The sequence below is a fragment of the Balearica regulorum genome, chromosome 11 (assembly GCF_011004875.1).
Source record: "Balearica regulorum gibbericeps isolate bBalReg1 chromosome 11, bBalReg1.pri, whole genome shotgun sequence".
NCBI classification, from domain to species: Eukaryota; Metazoa; Chordata; class Aves; order Gruiformes; family Gruidae; genus Balearica; species Balearica regulorum.
In genome coordinates, this window is record NC_046194.1 from 5,566,851 (window position 1) to 5,592,032 (window position 25,182).

At 37.0% G+C, this 25,182-nt stretch overlaps 1 protein-coding gene across 1 annotated transcript in view; it reads left to right on the forward strand.

Moving 5' to 3' along the window:
* The window catches only part of PCDH11X (protocadherin 11 X-linked), a 512,159-nt gene extending 491,693 nt beyond the window's left edge, over positions 1-20,466 (forward strand). The window contains exon 7 of the mRNA XM_075763091.1: positions 15,767-20,466. Coding sequence (XP_075619206.1) covers positions 15,767-16,158 — 392 coding nt within the window. The 3' untranslated portion in view covers positions 16,159-20,466. The remainder of the gene's footprint in view (positions 1-15,766) is intronic.
* Positions 20,467-25,182: the final 4,716 nt, after the last annotated feature.

Genomic DNA, 25,182 nt, shown 5'->3' on the forward strand with positions numbered 1-25,182 from the left:
CAGTGCTACATTATGCAGCATTACTATGAAGCCCTTTGCTGCATGGATCTGTTGATTAACAGTTTGTGACCCTCCGAGCATCAGCACCATCTCTGTTCGCTTTGAATGTCAGTGCCACTCCCCGTACTTGTGTGATGCTGCCCCGCTGCATCTCTAGGCTCAATGCAAATGATGGCGAGCAGAGCCTTAATGATTCCTTCTGCCTCGAGGCAGCACAGAGGGTGAGAGAAAGGACCCATGAGCGTGAAAATAAAAAAGAATCAGTGTCAGGAACCTACATATTTTGGGAGTTAGACTCTGGGGGTTTTTCGTTTGTTTGTTTTCCCCGTGAGACTTTAATGTCCTTTTCTGCAGAAGTTCTGCAGTCATTACAATTTCATCTCCCGGCATTCCAACAGCCCAGTTGGTGGGAGGCTTTTTCCCAGCCATGATAAATTATTCTCTGTCAGAATCCAAATCTGCCTTTTCAAGTCTGATCATTTTTGATGAATTTATTCTGTTAACATGAGCTTGAATAGAAGCAATAGATGATAATAAATTAACTTTGAGCATATTAATGACATCTCTAGGAGACTATGGATGAATTAAGGAATAAATAGATGAAATAAGTTCAATAACAGGCTGGTGAACACTTTGTCAGCAATTGACTGGTGGCTTTTCATTTTGGTCCTTTTATATCCTATGGTTAATTAAAAACCATAGAAAGATGTTAAAGCAGCCTTTTGGAATACAGACTAAGTATGAACTCCTGCCATCCATACTTGCTGTAGAAAAAAATGATTGTCAGATGTACTCCACTGATGATTAAGGAACATCTGCTTCAGAATTTCAGGTGTGTACCCTCTTAAAAAGAAATCTGTGTGCCAAACATGGCGAGAGCTTTCCGTATGCATCCGCAGAGCAGCACTTACCCCAGACTTAAAAAATCCTTTCTGTAGAGCTTATGAAAAAACATAAATTATGTGCTTTTGTGGATTTACTTTTATAAACTGGAGATTAGGGTAGTATACGGACTTCCATTCCTAACAAGAATTGTTGTGATTTCATCTTATTTGATTAACGTATGCCTCCTATGCCCAGGATTTCCAAACTGGTTTGAAACTTAGACTTTCAAAAGAGCTGGATGCTAAGCTGCAGTGACTTTATAAAAGCTGAGTGTTTCTTAAATCTGTTTCTAAGGGATCCTCTGTCATATGCAATAGAGAGATGGCTGATTGAGGCTTACGTACGAAAGAAAGTGATAAGTTCCTTGACAAATCTGAATGCTAGTATTTAACCTCATTTAATAATAGATGTTAGGCTTTTATTCGCTTAGGTATACTCATGCCAAAGCTTATCAAACAGGAGCGAACATTACTTTTTTGCAAAGACAGTTATGGTCTATTAAATGTATAAACCCACAAATTATTGTTTTATGCTAGGATATCTTGTTATTCAAATAGGACTGAGTCAAAACTTAACATCTACTCTCTGAAATTTGAAGTTCGACAAATACATGTGTCTCTTCAGAATCCTCAATATAGACACACATAGAGAGTGTGGGGTTATAAGATGATGATGTTTATATAATTAAGCTTATAAAAGCATTCTTTAAAGATGAATCAATTTTTTTATTCTTATTTAAAACATGTCTGTCTTTGAAGTAATGGAATTTAATTTTTTGAACAATTGGATACTTCATGAAGTTTAACTTTATACCCCCACAGTTTTATATTTCTTGTGCTCAAAATAATGTCTTAAAATAGATGATGATGATGATGATGATTATTATTATTATTAATAATAATACTACTACGCTACCCTGTTTTCAAGCATCATCACAATCCTCACGGTTGCAGTCACAGAACCTGTCCTGACAGCTATTGCAATGGGCTGAAAAGATTACTGTCAGCAGTTGCTCACTCCCATTCTCTTGGCTGATATTACTGACCCTAAAATCTTTCAGAATAATCACAGCTCTGACTGTTCCCTAACACTGTCTTTTAAAATTACGTATGCTATGAGAAATCCTGTTCTTTCAAGAATTGTGTCAAATGTTGATCTGTCCTAAATTATTTCCATCATGTGTCAATTGTCCAGGTGCTGAGAGAATTATCTCGTTTAGACAAGGAAACTACAAGTTTACTAATGCTACTAGCTAAAATATTTTTATCTTTTAATTGAAAATTACTTAGGAGAGCAGAAAAGAATGTTGAAGAAAATCTGAAAGTCACTGTTGGAGGCTGTTCACGGGAAACTGAGGATTAAAACTAAATAGAGTATTTTGAGAGGTAATTTTTTTTTTTCTTTCAGCAAAGGAAAAGGGTGGGGGGGTGGGGGTGGAATTTATATATATATTCCTATCCTGTCAGCAAAACTCCTTGCTGCCAAAGCCGCCTTAATAGTTGGAAAAGGCTTATGTGAAGTGATACAAGAAACTTCCAGTCCAACAGCAAAACTCCAGTGGAGAAACTGGTCACAACTGAATGTTGAAAGAGATGAGAACTGTGAAAGAATTGCCTCATCAGAATGGTGCCAGCATTTCTGAAGGTGCTAGCAATGCCTATAAAGTCCCAATTAGGAAGTTGTAGCCATTGCAGTAAGTAGTTTTGAACTTATAGGTAAATGATGGAGACTCTAGTCAGGCATCCTTTTTCTTCTTTGAAATGTGTATTCTGAATGAGGCTCTGAGCCACTGTGCAAAGATTGCTCCAAATCACTCGGAGCCACACTTCTGTGCCTGACTGGAGCACAATGAAGTTTGGATTATGCTGTTTTAAATTATCACCCATTTGAAGTAATTTTCTTTATAAAACAAGATTAAAATGACTGTAATTCAAAACATTTTACCTCAAATTGATGTGAAAATTGTAGTGTTCATATTATTTCCATTTTTCAATTTGACAAAACATTTCACTCCATGTATAAGCTTTTCTGTATTGTCACTATCTTAAGAGTGAAAATACATATTTTACTCTTGTGCATTTTACTCTTTCCTGATGTGTCTTATTTCTTAACACTACTTATTTAACTTTTTTAAAGCATGTCTTTATATAGTCTACTGTGGTACCTGGGGAAAATATAAACAGATTTAGGAGGTTTGCTTACCTCCTTTCTACCCCACACAATAACAGTTTATAACGTGTTAAATTTGTTCTCTGGTCTGTCTACATGCCTGATGGTTAGATAAGTGCTGATGATAAAGCAAAGCAAAGAAGAATTTGAAGTTCTAGCTTGATAGCGTCGAAACTCAGATTATGGCAACTTTTATTTACATGAAACTTCCTTCTTTCATTTGTTTTCATACTAATGCCACAGTAGAAACGTCTCTCTGTATTTTTCCGCAAGGTTTCATATCTCCTGAATAAATCATTTAGGGAAAGAATAGTCTTTTCTCTTCCTCAGAAGTTTGTTTCATACACAGGCAGTTATAACAGTAATTCCTTTTTAAAATCCAGTAAATTCCAAGTTAGTTCCTTGAGTTCCCTATGAATAGGGGTATTTGTTTCGTTTAATATAGAGTGCTGCTTACAGAGTTCTTGTAGGAGCGAAGTACAGAACAAGACTGGAAAATTAAGCGACTTGCAGAAGTCCCTGGCTAAATCAGTGCCAGTGAGAATTACAACTGTAAAGTTTCTGCCCTAAAAATACAAGCGTACAGATGTACTTCTTTTTAAGTTATACTGTATTCAACCGTAAGGGCAACAGAATGCCAAATCCTATCACTTAAAGCAATAGCAATACATATATCAGCTATCAGACCCTCAGACTCTGGGAAAGAGCTGCTTTGTGTGCTAAATCTGCAACGGATAATTCATTCCTTACTAGGGGGTATGATTTCATGAGCTGAAAGCTTTAACTAGTACATATGTATAGGATAGATTTAAAGTGATTATGGAAATGTCACCGCAGGACAATACATTATTAGTAGTCCCTCATATGTTGTATGCTGTCCCCTTATGTTTGCTGATAATTAAAAAGCAGATTGGGATGTCATGGTAAGAATGAGTGCAAAACGTCCCTTTTATCATTTGCAATAAATATGAAATAATGGTCTTTCTGTATCCTTCAGTGATTGTTCTATTTGCGTTGGTGACAAATGACATCTTTCTCCTTGTAATGTGCCTGCAGGGTTAAATGACTTTTTATTATTAATGAGTCATTGCTCCAACTGCCCAGAAAGAGAGGGAGTAGGAAACGTAAGAGATTTAGACCTAAGTAATTACAAACGTAATTATTACCTTTCAAATTTCATTTTTACAGCAATCACAAAGTTGTTAATCAAACATGGCCCTTTCCATGTATTCACACTTTTCTGGGGTCTTTGTCAAAGGGACGAGTAGCTACGTGGTTCCACTGAGGGTAGTCTGTGGCAGATTGACAAAGCGGTAGTGACAGAAAACTGCTGTGAAAAATTGGTTAGAAAATGTTTTGTCTAGTCATCAAGGAGTCTGTGGTTCAGAGGGTTTTCCAAGAGAAAAACCCGCCTGAGCTGCAGCCATATGGAGGAGGGTGTCCTCTTGGGGAGGACAAAAGCTGCAGGAGATGCGAAGCTCCCGTGGAGACAGGAAATGTCAAAGTTTTACTCCCCCAGCCCGTCCTTCTGCAAGGTTGTGGATTGTGATTAAGGAGTTTAATAAGCACAACAGCACCGACTTGCTACTGGATACTTTAGGGGAACTAGAAAGTGTCTCTTGGCCCTGCAATAGTTATCCTAATTACTCAGACCACGTTGCAGATGCCGTGAACTGTAAACAGTTCACGTTGGCTTTCAGTATCATAATTGGAACTTGAAATTTATTGTGAAATGGAAAATCTGAGGAAAAGCTTTGGAGAAACAAGAACATTTCCTTTCAATAATGTCATTTCTGCATAATGTTGAAATATTAAGGATTCTCATGTTTTAAAAATCTAAATGAAAATAAAATGAATAGTGAAAATGGAAACTATTAGTTCCCGTATTTATACTCCAAAAATGTCATTTGAATCAACATTGTCACAAAACAGTTGAACTTTGAAACTACGTTTTTGGTTGGAAAATTGTTTTGTCAAAAAAAACTTCAGCGAGCTTTACTTATATATTAAGGTGAAATAAATAGATTTAATATTGTGCATGGTCCAATCAAATGTAAAATCTGTCAGCACTCAAGTAAGCATAGTGTGTTACTTAGATACCAGCATAGGTGAATATCGTAAAAACACTTAGAAGTATTCACAAAATAAATAAATCAGGGTATTCATAATAAAACCAAATCATTTTTTGTTTACATTCTAACAAAGAAAAATGCTTCTTTTTTTTTTTTTTTTTCTCAAAATGCAATTGGGGTCAGAGCATAAAACCCACAGACTATTTTCAGAATGTTGTAGGTTTATTTTGTTTGTTGCTCTAGTGGCCTTTGACTTTAAATTTCTGTTTGTGTATATCTGATGAAAACACAATTTCAAAACATCTTTTATTGTCTAACTCTTAAGTTATCACAGGAGAGATATGTTTACCAGCTTGCTTAGCATTTGGGGTTTTTGTGGTTTCCTTTTGAAAATTACCGTTTCATTGAAGTGTCTGAACCATGAACAATTGCCCACAGTTGTTCAATTACTTAATTGAAAATAATTTCTTAGTAGAACAAACTTTTGTTTATTTTTACTGTAAAGTCAATAAAAAGAAAACAGAGCCCCATTTGTTATGTAGATACATCAAGCAACTCTTACTGAAGTGCGTAAAGGGTGTAAATACAGATATCTGCAGCTGAACTGTAGGTCGTTTATCCCACACCTATCCCATGAAGGAATTGCTGTATGTGAAGTATCTCAAACACAGTGAAAGATCAACTTCTCGTCCCCTTCTTCATCACCTTGCCTATATTCTGCATTCTGCTGAGGATGACTCGGTTACCTGATCTGCTTATTGTCACCACTGTTAGAATTCATCATTAGAGTAGTATGAGAGTATACCAATATTTTCATGTAGGTCTGTTACTGAGAATAAATGCTACTGACCTTATCCCACCTAGAAATTCTGTTCCCTTCTTATCTCTTTGAAGTTCATCCTTTTTCCTATCTTCAAGCCCAGATCTTTGTTCTCTAGCCAGAGAAACACAAAAGGTAATTGATTTTTTTTTTTATTATGATGACCGCAGCCTAAGCTTAAGAAATGTATTTTCTGCTGTTTCTACACCAAATGAGTTTATGTAGATTCAGTGATTCTTAGCTCCTTTATGAATCTTCACCCTTTCGAGGTATTTCATGATTTATAATAAAATCAGTAAACTACCTCTCCTTCACACACACACTTTTATTTAAAACTTACACCTTAAAAACTGAATATAATATTATATTCAGTATACTTACACTGTAGATATTGTAAGCCAGAATTTTCTTCTTTTTAAAACTTAATATATATATATGAATGCAAGTGTGAATGAAACGGAGCAACCTCTTTAGCTAGGTTTGAAGAAGAGAGAACAGATGTTAGGAATTATCTGTAGAAATTACTAAGTAAATTTCTTTTTCTAAGGGTTAGCTATATGAAGCTGCATTTTGCAGACTGCTCATTTTATAGTTTCAGACAAACAACCTTTCTGTACAGACAAAACCTCAAGCTGTTTGTATTGTTTTAATGTATTTTTTTCCTGCTTTTATGGGGAAAGTACAGTAATAGCCATACTTCCATGATATAATACATTTTCTCACTTTGTTATATCCTCCTGACATGTTCAGTGCCTCTTAAAATGGTATATTGATATGCCCCTAAATTCCCCAGCAAACCCACGTGCAAAAGATTCTCCTCTATGTTGAATTAAATGAAAGACCGTACTATGTTGAACCGACGCAGGATTAAATACTAAATGAATTTACACAAATACACATCTGTTTAATTGGTGGTAGTGGATCCTCATACACATTCCTAATGAGGCATTTGAACAACTATTTCATCACTAAAAGGAGATATAAATGGTACTTCATAGTGTACAGAGTTACCTTGTACTAGTCAAGTGATTTTTCTGTCAGTTAGCCCCCATTCTGTTCTAACATGTTTGACTAGATCACTTTTTCTAAGTTAAAAATTTTAAGGTATGACTTCCATTTGCACATTTAAGAGCAACATTTACTGAGCATTTGAAATTTAATCTCTAGAAGTTGATATGAGATATACACTATTCTTCATACATTTCCCTCATCTCCTATTTCAAGTTTAAGGATATTTAAGCAAGCATAAAACTAGGTTTTATATAGGTATACACGCATATGTGAGCAATAAGGCTTTAGAAACATCATCATATTAGAGCGTTTAGTGAAATTAGTGTTGTACTTATTGCTGCAGACTCCCTAATAATGCTTGCAGATACGTGACTGCATTTTTGCTCTCCTGGTGACTGTAAGAGAGAGCATCGACAAGCACCGCTCGTCGCCGGAGAAGGGTGGAAGTCTCCCAGTGCTCTCCGCACCGCTCAGGGGGTAGGAGCGAGCGAGCCAGCGCTGCGTGGTCCTGAGCTGCTGCCCAGGCTCAGCCCACCGCCTTGAGATAAAGATGTTACTCAAGGAGGCAGTCATTCCAGGGGGATAATTGCTGGGTATCTACAACATTCTGTAGCCTCTTCTTTCCCTGACTGCAAATAAGAGGTTGAAATGGCTTAAAATGACACATCAAGAGAGAAAGTTTGCCGTGTTACAAAACGCCCTGGAGAAAACGCCTATCGAAATGCCTCTTCCAGGCACCAGCTGAACCCCTGTTTCATCCAGCGTACTTTTGTGAAATGTCAGGTTTATTACACAAACTTTACATCAGTAGACAAGCTTAATTTATACCACCTAAAATGCGTAGTCTTCTCAGGTATGGGGGAAGAAATGCAAATTTCACTCTTTACTACGTGTCCAGGTCGAAGGTTATTGCTGGAGGATAAACCATTTTTTACTATGTAGTTTCACCTTGTTTAATTGATTTGAATTTAAATTTATATTCTGTATTAAATAATGAACCATGTATTAATAATTAAGAAGCTTCAGTACAAATGTGAAGCAGTTAATTAAATATTAAATAAAGCACATTGTATTACCCAGTGTTGTAATCAATATACTAGGTTTTAGGCTATTCGTTTAAATGGTCATTATACTTTACAAGTTATGGTTAAAATTCTCATTGATAACTCAATATGTACTTCATAAGCTAAGAAACATGTGTCCTTTGCAAATTACCATATTTGTTTTGCCATAATTAGCAACAAAACATGGGCATTGAAGATGAATACAATTGGAATGTTGAAGCAATAAGGGTCAATGCCCCGTGTTCTACAACACCGTCACGCCCGTGTTCATTAGGCTGAAACAGAAGAGGTTGCAGGGCGTTTGGGGACTTGAGGGTGTTTTGATGAAATCTCTTCCTGTGGAAAACAGCAATTATTTTTACTGAAATTTTTATGGCAGCATTGCTTTTAGACCATTTCTTGGGTTTGAGTAATACAAGATTGAAATTCTAGTCAGAATAACAATAAGAGATGACTTAATGAAAGATTAATGTGCATTATTTATGTGGCTATTATTTGTGAAGGAAAGATTCACTTCACTTCACAAGCATAGTTAATTATACAGGAATTACCATATGCTGTCTCTTTTGCCCAGGTACTTCCTCCATTCCCTGTCTTCCTTCTCACCAAGTTTTCCCAGCCACCTTTGGTAATGTTTGCCTGACTAATTGAAGCCAGGTACAAAATACACCTCACACCATTGGGATTTTATAATAAGCCTAACTCATGGCAGATTTTAGGATTAAATTCAAATTAAACCGACGGATGCTAGGATATAAACTGTGTTCCCTGGTATGGAAGGAGAGCTTATTCTTGCAAGATATCCAGTACAATCTGGCAAGCCTAGGTAGCACATGAAAATGTGTGATTTCCTGCATGCCTGTTGATTCCTCAGTTAGAACATCTGGAGGATCACTCTTCCTCCGAGTATGATTTCTCCCAGGCTTTGGTACAGGCAAGCTCTGTACACACAGCTGAGAAGGAAAGGAAGTGGTGTGTCCTACTTGTTCTTTGAATAAAATGGTTTAAAGGCTAGAACTTAAGTAACTCTTTTATGTTTTTAATTTATTGAGACGTATACGGGAAATAAAATATTCATAGGAAACTTCTCCCAAAGGCATTTTATTATTAAAGCAAAAAAAGTGGAGTATATTATAGAAGCAGTTATTTAGGGTTTCTACATCCAAGCTTCTTCCTCCTGACCTTATTAAAGTAACCCAGTTTACACTAACAACTATTCTCCCCTCCCTTTTTTATTGTTAATGTCATTTCTGTTCTCTCCACATAGTGGAGACCGCTAAATGATGTTACCCAAGTGGCCATTTTTGGTCACCAGGGTAATTCTGGACTATAATTTCCCTATATTACGCTTGAATTCCTGCTTAGATTTAGTACCGCATTTAGTAAATACACATGGGCAAAAAATGGGGGGGGACACGACCCATTCCTTAGGAGCTATTGGCTGAGATGAGTAGTATAAGGTTGTCATCTTCATCACTCTGGTGGGTTCCTGCTGAGCAGAGAGCACTGAAAGTGCGATGGGAGCTGTTTAATATGAAACGCTTCAGTAAATGAGAGGCACTTCTGGATGCTGACAGAATAGCATTGGCACTGCAAGCCATGTATTCATATATGTGCTGTGTTGTGAAAATATGAAAAATAGCTCAGCAATGGCATAATTATGGGCAATTTGCTTAATTGCTTGCTAATTGTTGCTTGCTTTATTATGAAACAAGAGTGCTCTAAATGTAACACTGGATGGTTTGCATCCAAAATGTGTCAAATTCAATACTGGCTTTTCATTAAGACTTCAGCTACATAGCTTTAAAATTCAAGCACTCTATATTCTGTATTTTAAGTTGTTTTCTTTTTTTTTCTTTTTCTTTTTTTTGTTTAAATAGTTTTTGAAATTTTTTTTTTTTTTGCACAATTTATAGGCCCTTAAGCCTGCATCAGTACAGTACAGTCAGGCACTTTTTGAACTTCTAATGAGTCTGAGTACTTTGCTAATGAATACATTTACAAATGTCTTTTGATCATTATTACACATGTGGATAAAGGTGGAAATGTTTTAAGGCTTCTCCAGGAGCTCATGTTACTGATTGTTTATTAATTGTTCAGCTCTTAGAAACGCACATTTCTCTTTTAACATATACATGCAGGGTTTTTTTAAAGGGATATGTGCAATTCTGAAAGTTTGGCCTAAACTTTTGGAAAATCTGTTCTCTTCTACTTTGACCAAGTTATCCTGCTTTGAGCAGAATGTTAGACAGATATCTTCAAAAATTCCTCCCAGCCTAAGTCTTTTTGTGATTCCTTGATGCAAGTGATGTCTTGGCAGACCAAGAAAGGAGTGAGCCCTCTTATAGAATCATAGAACAGTTTGGGTTGGAAGGGACCTTAAAGCCCATCTCGTTCCAACCCCCCTGCCGTGGGCAGGAACACCCTCCGCTAGCCCAGGTTGCCCAAAGCCCCATCCAACCTGGCCTTGAACACTGCCAGGGATGGGGCATCCACAGCTTCTCTGTTCCAGTGCCTCACCACCCTCATAGAGAAGAATTTCTTCCTTATATCTGATCTAAATCTCCCCTCCTTCAGCTTAAGGCTATTCACCCTTGTCCTGTCACTCCATGCCCTTGTAAACGGTCTCTCTCCGGATTTCACTTGTAGGCCCCTTTGGGTACTGGAAGGCTGCTCTAAGGTCTCCCTGGAGCCTTCTCTTCTCCAGGCTGAACAACCCCAAGTCTCTCATCCCTTCTTCATAGGAGAGGTGCTCCAGCCCTCTGATCATCTTTGTGACCTACTCTGGACTCGCTCCAACAACTCCATGTCTCTCCTGTACTGGGGACCCCAGAGCTGGACGCAGTACTCCAGGTGGGGTCTCACAAGAGCGGAGCAGAGGGGCAGGATCACCTCCCTCACCTGCTGGTCACACTGCTGGTGATGCAGCCCAGGACACAATTGGCTTTCTGGGCTGCAAGCACACATTGCTGGGTCATGTTGAGCTTCTCCTCCACCAACACCCCCAAGTCCTTCTCCTCAGGGCTGCTCTCAATCCGTTCTCTGCCCAGCCTGTAGTTGTGCCTGGGATTGCACCGACCCGCGTGCAGGACCTTGCACTTGGCCTTGTTGAACTTCATGAGGTTCACATGGGCCCACCTCTCCAGCCTGTTAAGGTCCCTCTGGATGGCATCCCTTCCCTCCAGTGTGTCGACCACACCACGCAGCTTGGTGTCATCGGCAAACTTGCTGAGGGTGCACTCAATCCCACTGTCCGTGTTGCTGACAAAGATGTTAAGCAGCGCTGGTCCCAATACTGACTAAAGACAGTGGAACAATGAAGAAAAGTCTTTTAACTATTGTGCTTTTAGTTATATTTGACAGTTCTGATCTAAACATTGCATAAAATCTGACAGACACGTTCTTTAGAAATGTTCTTAGTTCAGAGGCAGACAATTTAAAAAATAGTTTCATTCCTAATACAATCTGGAGTTCAAATCAAAGTGGTAAACTCACATGTGCATGAGTGTGATCTAGTCTATGAATTAAAAATTCTCTTTTATACTGCTTGTATGTCATGGTTGAAGAATCTCCATGTAGTATGAAAAAAGTATATAAAATTAAGGGTTTATTACTGAGTGAAGTAAGAAGCGAGGTAGACAGGTAAGAGTTCGATGGAATGTATTGTTTATTCATAATACATGGGGATATGTACACTTGTATCTGCACTTATAACCCTGTCATATCTTATGTGAGAAGATGTCACTAGACACTGAATTTCAGTAGAGAAAACCATATTTTCTTCTGAAAATACTTAGAGACAGCAGGAAGATTCTTTTACTTGATTGGTAGAGGCAGATGTCAGAGATGTTTCCTACCACTGAGTACTTATCAGACTATGCAGAATAATTGCCTGCATTACAACTTTTGAATGAGAGAGAAGGGCTCAAAACTTTTATTGTCACCTACATTTAGCAATGATGCAAACCAAAAGGAAGCTTAAAGAGTAGCAGCTAGAACATGCCATGGTCAATTTACACAGCTTCTGACAAATGGCCACATCAGCACCGAACCTCACCCAGCTGGGTGGCTTGAATTCCTCCTCAGATGGTTCTCTGGGATGCTCGGCTGAGCCAGCCAGAGAATCCTTTGTTTAAAGTAGGCAGCAAGTGGTGGAGGGGGAGCCAGACAGGGTGCTGAGGACATCTGCCCAATGCCAGTTACAGTGACCTCTTCCTGGGTTAAGTCTGTAACGGCGTATTTGGAAATCAGCTGCATTCGGGTTTAAGTTGGCACCATTAGTATCATACATTGCTAACATAAAGCTCTCTTCTTTGATAAAATAGGGAATTGTTAAAAAATGTACTTTTAATAAGTAAAGCATAGTTCAGATGATGGTGCAATGCCAGTGCCAAGTAGCTATTTAGTAGGATTTCAGGTGCTAAAGAAGCAGAAGAATGGTGATATGTTAGGAAAACAGAGAATAAATTAGACTGACAGAAACAAGCTACATTTCATAGACTGGAAGAACAGGCAAAAAAGATAATGCCTGGTGAATATTCATGCAGAAAATCTCCTACATTTTGTTCAAGGTTCATTCAAAACAGATGAATTATGTTCCAATACTCATTTTTACTTCATTGTGCTAAAAATATAATATTTCACACTGCTGGTTATATTTGGTTTTACTTTATACCAAACAGAAACTGTTTTGCATCTCACATATCCTTGCTAGTACTATTTACTGCAGCAGATCACTTGATGAGATTTTCTAAGTTTCTTTTAAATGCAGATATTGGAGACCTTGCCTACCTCACACCATGTTCATTGTAACACCCTTAGTTAATTTGGTTTCTTACAGCATACCCAGTCTCCTAAAGACTGCCTTAGGGTTGCACTAATGCTGTGGCCTATACATAGGTGATTTTCCTTAAAAAAACCCACAAAACTGTTTCATTAATTTATTTTTTTTAAATTTGTATGCCTGTTAAAGTTAGTCTAGAAGTTAAAGATATCATTGATTTCTTAAAATTTATTTATTTTAATTTTTTTTAACGAATTCACTATATTATAAAACAAAACTTGACTGTTACTGTTGGTGAAAAATTGAGTCAGACATCATACAGAAAAGTACTTGTATTTGCTAAATACTTCTTTTATTTCCTGTTCTGCAATACTGCAGAGGTGCCGAGTAGAAAAGGGTCTTAACTCTTCAAAGTTAATGAGACCTGAATATTTTACATGTTATTAATCATAAGCAGTGATGAAAAACATACTCTGACAATCAAGATTACGTGTGCCACATCCGTGAAGACATCGACAGAAAGATTATGACTGCTACAAAAAGTGTATCTTCTAAAGAATCCTGCATTGGTAGACTGTTGTATAACAAAACCTCAACTCAAAGCCAAAACAATTTGTATACATAACTTATGATTATGCCTGGGATTGTATTAAAGATTTTGTTATTTTTAATTTTTTTTTGCTAAAATGAAAACTCAGGTAAAAATATCTCTTTATTAACAGAATAAACAAGACTGTCATTCCGACAATGTTGTTATTCTTAGCATGGTAGCATGTTCCAAGTCCACAGGTAGTCTGACAACACATGGCACAAAATTACTGTCCTACTGATGGGTCGAGATGGTGTAGAGAATATTTTATAAGTGACCTTTATTTCTGCAGTTGCCTTGTCTAAAGCTTAAATGTTAAGTTTTTATTGCCAAACACTTCTTTTGATGGTTTAGCTTTGTTTACTCTCTTACTGAAGTTTGAGAGAGCTAGTACAATACAAGTATTGTAACCGCTTGCTGTGAAGAGCTAGAAATGCCTAAGTATTATTTCCAAATAATTGTGTTTTTTTCAGTTTAACCGAATTGTTAGCATTTTTAAGAGCGTTCAGAAAGTCTTGAGATAAAAAGAAACACTAAGTTACTGGGTTTTTAATAAATACAGTAAAGATCAGTTTCTGTATAAAAAAGGGATAACCTCTGTCAAGGTTGTACCTGATTTCAATTAATTGCCTTGATCAGAAGAGAAGCAAACTTGGATAATTAAAGAGCTTTACAAAGACTTGTATATACTCAGATTTATGTCTCTAATAGCAGATAGTAGGACACAGAAAGATTAGACTAATCTACCAGTAGTAACTTTTTTTTTGCAGGAACTATTGCCTCTGCTGAATTATTTCCATATTTATGTCTCCTACTGCCCATCAAAACTGGATTAGTATTTCAACAGCAAGGTGCCAAAGCTTTGTCAGGATTACATTGAAAAATACTGAGACAAAATGACTGAAGACATGTTGAAATACCAGTAATAGGGCAAAGTAGCATTTAAAAACAATCATTTCTCTAACTGGCACATACTCATACAATGTACTTAAGGAGAAATAATCAAGAGTATAGCATTCATGATACAACAAGCAACCAGTTGTCTACTTAAATGCGGTAGATTTATATATAGATACATACTGTATTTTGGACAGCAGCATTATATATTTCAGTGCCTGAAGGAAAAACTTAATTCGTTTGTATTGAGATGTAACATGGAAATATGTATTTGTGCTTTGTAGCTTTACACAGATTTCAGCAGGCAAAGTATTTATTAAAACAGAAATGCAGCACGTGTTTAAACATAAAGCTCAGAGGGTGAGAGGCTCCTACTCAGAACTCGTATTGCTATAAGTAATTCCTAGCGGCATACCTTCTCCAATGGTTATGAGCCAGAATCCAATTTTAAATGTTATTTTCATGAAGACAGATATTAAAAATAGGTATGTATCTTTCACTAGAAAGTTTTGCGAAGACAACACAGCAAAATATCTAATCAGATATTCTTCTTTGTTCCTGATGTATTTAAACCCTGTACGCAGCAAGAGGATATAAAATTAACACATATAACGTGAAAACTATTTCAAGGAATGATTCTGTTAGTTTAAATGTACACAACATGGTACAGCCACAGTTTAAATGAAACCGATCAAGGTTGTTTATGTATTGCAAATTACGTCTCTCAGATTTAGTAGTTTACTTTGCCTTTGAACAAATTATAAATTCTATAATCCTTTTTCAAGGGCACAAACCTTGCATCTACTGAAGAAATCTTTCGATTACTAGCAAACTATGGAAGGTTACAGCTTCTTTTGCTATTGCCCTTTGATTTTTCAAGGTTTCCAGTATCGAATGCATGGAGAAATCAATTCTCTTTAAAATAGCTGTTACGCCGTCTTTCATTCTTAAAGCTCTGAAGTGCATCTTTGAAGCCAATGTACCATCTTTGGCTATGTGTCCAAATTAATTTTGTTTTGCCCTAAGCAAAACAAAACAATCAAAAAATCCAGTTTTAAGAGAACATTTAAAAAAAAACCACCCTAATTTTAGGGTGTTTTTTTTCAAGTAGTTGTACGCAGTTATATAGAATTATGGTATTAGATTACTATAAAGCTTTTTGCTTTATTACACAAATGACAATTTCAAAAAGCGAAGAGGTAAGTAGAATGTTTAAGGGCTCTAGTTACATAGCTGTAATGATGGTATCATCTGTTCATTAAACATTTTTTTTTTTCTGACAATAGCCAGTGACAACACCATGGGCCCCAAACCTAGGAACATCTAAGCCTACACTTAAGTTCTACACCTGGAGGTATTTTGATTCCAGGCTGTGGCTGTTATTGTAGAACTGAGGTTCCTTTGTTAACCTTGATTCCCTGTGCACATCAGTCTTCAGACCTCTGACAACGTCTTGTCTTTTTTCCACGCCCACAGCTATCGAGGTGAATCTGCAGAAAGCCCTGGCCGAAGCCTCTGAAACCTGCACGCAGGAGTGTCTCATCCTAGGCCATTCTGACAACTGCTGGATGCCGCCGTCCTTGACACAGTATCAGCAGTCCAACACCCCTTTGCCATCGTTTGGCTTCCAGCAAGGCTGGGGCCGAGGAGCCCGGCCTGAGGGACGACACACTCTCGGGAGGCCCCTTCCAAAGGACGACACTGACAAAGGCCAGGGTGGGCCCAGGCCCCAGTTCTACAACACCTGCGAAAGACATTGCGCCAGTGAAGATCCCGTCAAAGTCATTCCTCTGGCAAACTTCGCCGCGTCCCACCAGGCCCCGGTGTCTGGGAGTAGCACTACGTTTATACACGAGCACCAGCTATAAATGCAGATCTGACAAATCCGCTATTTCAGGCTTTAAGTGTGACTGTATATAGTCACAGCCTAACGGTCGTCTTAGTGCGTACGCAAACTTGTTAGGCTTGTGAATATTTATGTATATAGAATCCTAAGTTTGAAATTAAAAAGCTAAATCCTTAGGACTTAGTTGAAAGAAATTTACCATAGTTCTTGGTAAAATCCACAAAATGGGGAAGAAAATGCACAACCCAGAAATAATCAAAAGAAAAACAATAAATCCTGTTCATTTTCTCATATGGGCCATATAGTGCAAATACCTGTTAGCGGTTCTTCCTCCCTGTTGGAAGCAATTTCTTAGTACAGTTTGGGGAATATTACAGTCTAAATATAGCTTACTCAATTTTTTCTTTGTTGTTATAATTTATAGCATATTCCTAGACTTCAGCTGCCATTTGCTTAGCAATAGAGATCAAGTGGGCAATTTCTCATTTGATTATCTTACATCATTGAATGAATAAGATCTTAAAATCTAATTCTTAAGAAGGATGGTCTATCTTTCCACCAAAATTTATCTTTTATATAATTAAGAAGGAAAATGTACTTAAAGACTTGATAATTGCTTTTGATTTTAATGTTTATTGGCTCAATCTACAGGTATTTATTCTTTGAAAGAATGCAACAGATGAAATAGAAAGCTCTCAGCTAGGCTTTTCTGTGTGAAATAATACGACAATGATAGATTATGCAAGATCAAAACCGGGAAAAAAATTATAACTAACTTTTTTTAATTTCCAAGATTTTCCTTTCTACAATAATGTAATCAACAATATGATACATATTATGCTTTTCAAGCCATAAATCTGTTTCTAATATTTTTTTAATTTTTTTTTTTTTTTCATTTTTTTTTCATCTTGCAGAGCTTGCTTTGGCTACTGTTCCTGTTAGTTGAAAATTACATGGGCACTGCTGAAAACAGTAGGAAAATGGGGTAGTTTTTTTGGCTATTGTGATGTCGTGGCTGCAAGCTACTGGTGTTTAGAAGAATATTATAGTGAAGTATATTGCTTTTTTTTTTTTTTTTTTTACAGCTATATTCACCTATTGTAAGTATTCAGTAAAAGGTTAGCTATAATATTAGTTACTTCACCACAAACCTATTAGATGAAGGAGTTCTCGTCATTGTGGCTTAGATTATTAAAGAATGACTGACAGTTCTCAGCAAAGAAAGAATCTAGGTAATGAAAGCTGGATAAATGTAATTATAAATACACCCCAATCAGTTTATTTGATAAAGTCTCAAGATGATTCTCTTTAAAGATGAGGGATTTTTTTCCGTGTTCTGTGTACTGGAGGATATGTTCTTAATAGTGGCAGAAAAAAGCTGGTAAATTCTACAGTGGATGAAAAGGAGGTTCCTTCCTTACATGAAAAAACACATTTTCCTTCTAGTGTTTTGTTGCTGTTTAGCCATTTCATCATTTACAATATGTACATACCAAGAATTTTTTTCTTTAAAAAACTGCATAACTTTGTTTAGTTTTATTGCTACATTAAGTGAGACAATCGAAGTTGTATGAGGGGGAAAAAAGACAGTGTGTGAATATTTCCTATGAATAGAATTCTATGTAGGCTTCATATTGTAACTTAAATCTGTAATTTATAAACAAAACTGTGTGTAAAAATGCTGTAATATTAGCTGCTTGTAAAATTTACAGAAGTTCAAGTTGTTGAGGGTTTCCAATGAATGTTAAAAGAGCTTCTCTTATGTGCCCAGCAGGTATAAGTAGCTTTATATATCGCTGTCCCCACTGTAAATCTATTAAAATCACATTTAGATTTTATGTGCAAAATAAAAGAAGCTTCACCTTTAACCTACTGATAGGGTTTAATTAATGAACATCAGATTATCTAATGATGTACCTCTTTTCTTTTTTTTTAATGTAGTTTTCAATAACGTTTAGAAAAGATGTGGCACACTGGCTTCCAGTTGCATGTAAATCCTGGAAAAAAATAATAATCCTTTGGGTACTGACACACATTAGCTGACACAACTCATTTTCAATTCCAGGACAATTAAAAATTTGACAAATTAATTCATATCTAATATACAAAGCCCTTTGTTGTTTGCTTTGGAGATATCACAATGAGAAAATTCAGCAGTCCTTTTCAGGGAGACACAAAAAAAACTTATCTGTAGTTTACACAGATTTACCAAACATATTAATTGTGCAAATTTAGAATAATGCTGACAGCCAATGCTTCCTATTGTAAGCAGAGGACTTTAGTTTTTATTACAGAAAGCTGCCACACCAAATGTTTACAGAATTGGCAGCTGCATTGGAGAACTCTCAATTTTTTTTTGCCTGCAACATTTCCTTTCTGGCTGCTGAAATTACCTGGCAAAAAATTCATTTCTATGATTTCAGGATTTTCATAGGAAAAGATGAAAGAACCAGAATTAGTGTTTTTTCACAGGTAGGGAAAAAACCCAACAAACTTCACATTTGAACGTTTAGGGGGTTGTTTTGGTTTGGGTTTTTTTCCTAAGGTACAGAAGCAATTAACCATCAGCCTTTCCCTTGAAAACTACAAACCCCCAACAGCAAACAACAACAAAAAATTGCTTACACAAAAAGCATTGTAAAGATGAATCTGATTATAGGAAGTATTACATGTTATATCCACGAATTGTGTTGTGATATTCTAAAATTCTGTCAACAAGATACAGAACAATTAATTGTAAATACACAGCGTATCAAGAGCTAAATGGTTTTCCTCATTATTATATATTGCATATCTAATATATAAAACTATGCATTTGAGACAACATTTTTGAGTGGCATGTCAGTACCCAGAGGACTAACGTTTCTAGAGACTCTTTACACATCTTGCCATATATATAAATAATTTATCTAGTACATAGACTGTATATTTTTGTGTAATTTTTTTTAGTCATTTAACTTATTTTATCTTACTTGTGTGAATTTGTGGAAAAAAACAATCCTATATACAATATACAGTAAAATGGTAGTTACATGATTAGATTTGTTTCATACGGTGTAACAATAAAGGAAAACCTTTGCCTTCAAAGTAATGTGTCCCACAGTCTAGCCTAGATAATTTCCCCACCCCAAACTCAGCACATGCTTGTTGCTCTTCTAAAAGTATTGCATCAAAGTCATGGGTAGAGGTGGCAGAAAGAAAGGTGCTTTTTTTCCATATTGTAAGGCAATCAATTATAAAAAAACCTAAAAAAACCTTAAGGAAAAAGAACTGAAGTCAAAGCATTTGAGCTAAAATGTGCTATTTCTTTGTTTTCCTAAAGCGTGCTGTATTCTGAAGTGTAACTTAATTCTAAAGGAAGAATAATTAGGCATGTCTGCTTGGCCAGACAGAGACTACTGAGCACCTGCTCTCTCTGGGCTGTGAGCTGGCCGGATGCAGGTCGTTTAGCTAATTATCATGGCAATGAGCCCATGCTAATAGGACCTGAGGGCTTATGAACGTTAGCATGACAGCTAGCTTGACATAACATTAGTTATGTGGTTCTGAATCCAGCCAGGTCTTTTTGCTTGGCGTAGGGCTGGAGGAGAGCAGCCACTTTGTATCGGGCATCTATGACCCCAGTGTGCATAGACCAGTTTGGGGTTTTTGGTAAGAGAAGTGAAAGTTTGCTCCGTTGTATGCTGAGCAAGCTGCAATCCAGCGTGAAACCCCGTCAGCGCCGAGCTGCCGTTATCACCCCGCTTCCAGCACGGGCAAGCCAAAGACATTAGACCTAAATAACTTCTAGTCAGTAATGGTTGATTAGCTCAAGGTTATTTGATTCAAGCTTGGAAAGTTCAAGTTTTTAAACACCTGACTTTGCTCAAGTTTTGCTTTTGCAGCTTTAATACCAATCCTTAATGAATGATTATCAATTAAATGATTGCACGGAAGTTTGCTCCCATTATTTAACCAGATAAAGAAAAAGGGATTGGTTTGTGCAGACACAAAGTAAAGTTGAAGGCAAAGATTTTATTTGGTATACGTAGGAAAATTGTGTATAACTTATGTTATCCCTAGTGAAGAAAAAGATTTACGATTTCTTGTAAATATTTGAGTTTGTATTTCTGGGAAATCTCCCTGCTTTATGACATACTCCAGGATCTGAGAGTGAGCAGTGTATGTCTGTGTATTGGAACAGCCCTAACCACACTTTACAAATCATGCAGTTGGACATCATATACTACGGTCCAGCAGCATTTAAAGACCAGTAAATTTGCAGTAGTTCTATTTCAGGTTTCTGTACAGCATGTTGTCTTGTTAATTACAATGCTTATTAATAAACTAGATCCACAAAAGCAGTTTTCTCCTTTGCGCTGTCATCTTTGGGTTTGAAAGTATTCCTCAGCTACACTTCTTTCCAGCTTTCCAAAACTCATTTCTTTGTGAAGCCCCAAACTGTCAGAAAGTCAACAAAATTTAACTTCACGTGTCGTATTCACACACAACGCGTGCACCAATCTAGCTTTCTATCGTCAGAAATATCTTCTGTTTCTGTGTCACTTCTTTTCATACCAAGCTGCCTTTGATAAACTTACTTATAGAAAATCATTATGAGCTGGAGGCAAGAGTGTTTATGGGTTTTGTTTTGTTAGAAAAGGAGCTATTTCTAATTGAGAGAACATTGTTAGTAAGTTGTTGTTGAGCTAAAGGGATTATCCTCTCACCATGAATGTGATGTAATGAAATAACTGTCAAACGAGGAACTAATGAAACAATATTTTATGCATTTTTCTGTATTATTTAAGACCATATTTAAAAAGCAACTCTTTTGATACTTGTCCTGACACTAAGGCAATCATGTCTTGTTCTTTGACACAGTTACGGCTTTGCAAGCATAGCTTTCTTGTCTGCGGGACCTTTTCAAGCAGGAAGATAGTATTTGTTTTGGCATCAAAACTGTGCACAAGTATATTCCTTCACTGGCAATAACTGTTGACACATTAGTTGTTATTCTAAAGAACATATTCAGCCTACAAATTGAAGGAAAAAAAAAGAAAAGAAAAAATGGATAAAAACTTCTGGAGATGGTTTCCTTGGATTGGGTGGTAAATTCTCAAGCCGGGCTCAGTAATATTTTGAAGGGCAACCTCAGGAAGCAATGAAACTGTGGAATTTCACGGAGATCTGATAAACCAGAATAACAGAGCAAGGCAGAAATATGTAGCATCTGAAGATGTGCAGAATTTTAGCATTGGTGTCACTGTGCAAAACTGTGGGGGGATTGCAGAAGTCATGTTCCTGGGGACTCATCTTCTTGCTTCCCTGCCTGCGGGCACAAGGAATACCTGGAGTGCTTCTCCGGCCACGTCGGCAATACTTGAATCCCAGGTATTTGCTGTGGGGCTCTAAGGAGTGCAATATTTTCACCAAAGCACTGCAGCATTGAGGGAGGGCTGGTGCAGTGTTCAAAAAACATCTCTTACGTGTAAGATGTTCCCGAAGACCTCCCGCTCGGTAACTTGTGGTGAGGTAATGGATCATTAGAATGTACACATGGATTTATTTAAAGAAGAACATGTGTTTACCAACAGCAGGCAATTTTGGAGATATGCTGCCCATATGATCATTTAGAATTCTTGCCTTTTCTTCAGGTTTCTTCCAGGTGTGGCCTTAGGAGTGAGCTGTAGTTTGACTGAACAGCAGCTAGTCTGCTCCTCCTTGCTATGTATCAAGCAGAAGAAGGAACTTTCTGCAGCGAAGAGAAGACTGCTCTCCTCCCTTGTCTGGTGGTGAAAGTCGTGTTTTAAGAAGGTACATATGGACTCCACTTGCAAATAACAAGTATTTTTCCGAGATTTAATGGTTCTTGCATTCAGGATCCAGTATTAAAATAGATCATGTCTGATATCTACAATGAGACTAATGATATATTGCCATTTTCATTATTTTAGTGATTTAGAGGTCTTTTGATGGTGCTAATTTCATGCTTAAAACTAAAGCTCTAATAGCAGATGCATTTATGATCTGAAAGCTATGTCATCATATTTAATTCAAAGAAGGAACTTAAATCTATAGGTCCAGGCTTTCTGGATAGCTTTTAGCTATGGAATCGATGCTACCTCTTCTTACACTTTTTTCTCCAGGAGGATTTAGAAGTCTGTATTAATAAAAAAGAAAGTATGTACACCTATCAAAGAGACAGCGAAATGAAGTGCCCGGAAGCACTGTACTAGACTTCAACCCATAGCTTTAAGCCACCAGCTGTGATGTGTTCTAGAGCAGATGAGTGGGATGTGCAAAGAAAAAGACATTTTCTAAGGCACTGAAATGAAGTTATTCATTGCTACCGCAGCTGTTATGTATGTAGTAAAAGAGTTGATTAACATAATGAGATTAAACTAAGAGAAATTGCTTTTAACCTGTACTTAGCTTGAGTTGTTGTTTAGTTATCAGAGATGATAAAAGACTGTACCCAAAAGCTTGTCTAAACTTCCCAAATGTCAGCTGTTCCATAAAAGCTGCATTTTTCCTTCTCTGCTGTGGAGATCAAGCTTCGATTTACAGGTCTATGAACTACAATAAGTCAGCGTATAGCTCTCAGGAGACTAATTGAACAGAGGAAAGTTAAAATCAGGCTGAAAAATGAAGTGATTATAAGCAGGGTGGGTGGGGGGAAAGGTGAATACTTCGAATGCTTTAGGAAAAATACTGTAAAAAGACAGAGGCAAGCAGGTCAAATGAGCAACTTTTCCAGCTAGCAGATACACTGGGATGTCTGCAGACTTGCAGTGCAACGCTGATTTCATTAGTTAAAATTTCGTAGATATTTAACATTTTTGGTTTGCAAAAAAGTATCAGTTAAAACCAACTTAATCAAGATCTGTAATGGCAAAGATGACATACCTGGAATATTTTCAGGCCTATTTAAAAAGACCCTTGTACCTGGTAGGCCTAGAGGCTAATTTCTAGTAAATGTAGCGGTTGGACTTGATGATCTTAGAGGTCTTTCCCAACCTTAAAGATTCTATGATAATGGGACTCTTGCTGTTGCTGTGCAAGAGCTAATGCTTTCCAGTGATTCTAACTAGAGAGACCGGAATGGACCGTAAGGGTTTAAAAACTAAAGACATGTAATCAATCTATGCATAAATATACACATTCTCAATTTAATTATCTTTGTTTTCAAAGTTCATCTATGTACAAGAGACAAATGTCATCACTGAGCATCACACCAATTACTACATATAATCTAAAAATATTCATTATATTATGTAGGTGTGCACATAGTCGAAGCTGCCTGTCTTGGCAGATACAAGTTGCTGTTTGTTTTAATTGCAATGGAGACATTTAGCACTGTGCCTGCCTGGTAACATAGGAACCGTAATACAAGACCTTGACATCTAAAAAGATTAGACTGTCTGAGCTGACTGGCTCATAAAAACAATGCTGAGGAAATTGGCAAAGAAAGCAAGTCTCTGAAATTCTAAACAAGTATTTTAAATGCAGAAAAATAATCTAAAGGGTCATATTTGCAGCTTATGTGCTGCAAATAATGGGCTGCACAGCTATAGCTATATAAAAGTAAAATTTTCACAGTGAGGCATGGTAAGAAAGCCCTTTTGTTAGCTGAATTCACTCTCTTGCAATGATTACACACAATCAATCTACTTGGATTTTTAAATGCTTTTTATCAGATTTCAGCCTATTGAATCATAAATGTATTTTTGTCAGTGTAATACTACTGAATATTAAAGAAAAGATCAGATTTTCCAACCCAAAAGCTGTCACTTCAGTCTACAAAAGGCAGTTATTGAAGCCTATTACTGTTTTGGAAATGCTTGTCTGAAATTCCCTCAAAATATGCTACTAAAGTACACAGGACCAAGAAAACACTAATATTGAAGATTTATAGCTGTACAGTTTGAGTGAATTTGCCTATAAATCTTTCACAGGATATATGAAATGTAATGAAAATTCAGGAACGTTAATGCTTTCTCTACTCAGAACATCTGACATAAAGTGAGTACCTGAATCTAATTACAGTGAAAGTAAATCAAGCCAGTAGGCTGAAGATAAACAACATATAAATATATATAAACATTTACCTATTACATATTGGGAAAAAGAATTTCTTTCTGTGTACTTCTAATTAGAAACAATAGCCAAAGACAGATACATCACCCTTAATTTTAGGGAGATGTTTTGTCAAGTTAATTGTGTAAAGCACCTCTGAGCTGGGTATTGGGCAAAAGGTACCCCCAGGGGCACGTCCTTCAGTTCTAAAATTCCAGAATCTACATGTGCCCAGCTGATGATGGAGGAAAGCTCGAAAAGTCAGATTACATGTCTGCCTTTTAGATGGCTAAAATCAAATGAATCCAAACCCTAGTATTTACAGAAAAGATTATATGCTAAGTATGAAAATTAGTGTGATTGGTGGAGAGCAAATAAAACAAGCCCAACCCCTCTTCTCCCGCCAAGCAGGACTGCTAACCTCTTCAGACCGGTTTCCCTGCCAGGATGCACCTGGTTGTGTTTTGTCTTTCGTGCCAGCTTCCCGTCAGAGGGGTATAGAGAGGCTGACATTTGATGTATGCAAAAGAACAAAGAATAGGTTTTGCGTCAAAGCCAAATTGGCAAATATTTTTGTTTCCTGTGACAAGTTTTGCTTAACTAGCACAAGAGCCAGCCGTGCAGAGAAGTGTGCTCCCATAGTGTAAAACGGAATTTATTTAAGAAGGTAAGTGCAGTTGCTGGGTTTCCACTTCCCTTTCTTCGCTCCCTTGCTAAATGCTGCGCTGGCACATCGCTTTCTTTTCTGTGACAAGTCTTTCGGAAAGCTAACAGGGAGCCAACTGTGCTTAGGCATGTGCACCTGTACCATAGAAGAACCAAATGAAAACATTAAATAATGTTTCTCTTTGTGCAGGAGAAATGTCAAGAGCGAAAAAAACCCCCACAATTCTGCAAGAAGCATTGCCATAATGCAGAGAAATTGGTAAATAGCCTTGTCTCTTCATGAAAAAAGAAAATTCTTCTAAATTGGGAAGAAGTGTCTTAT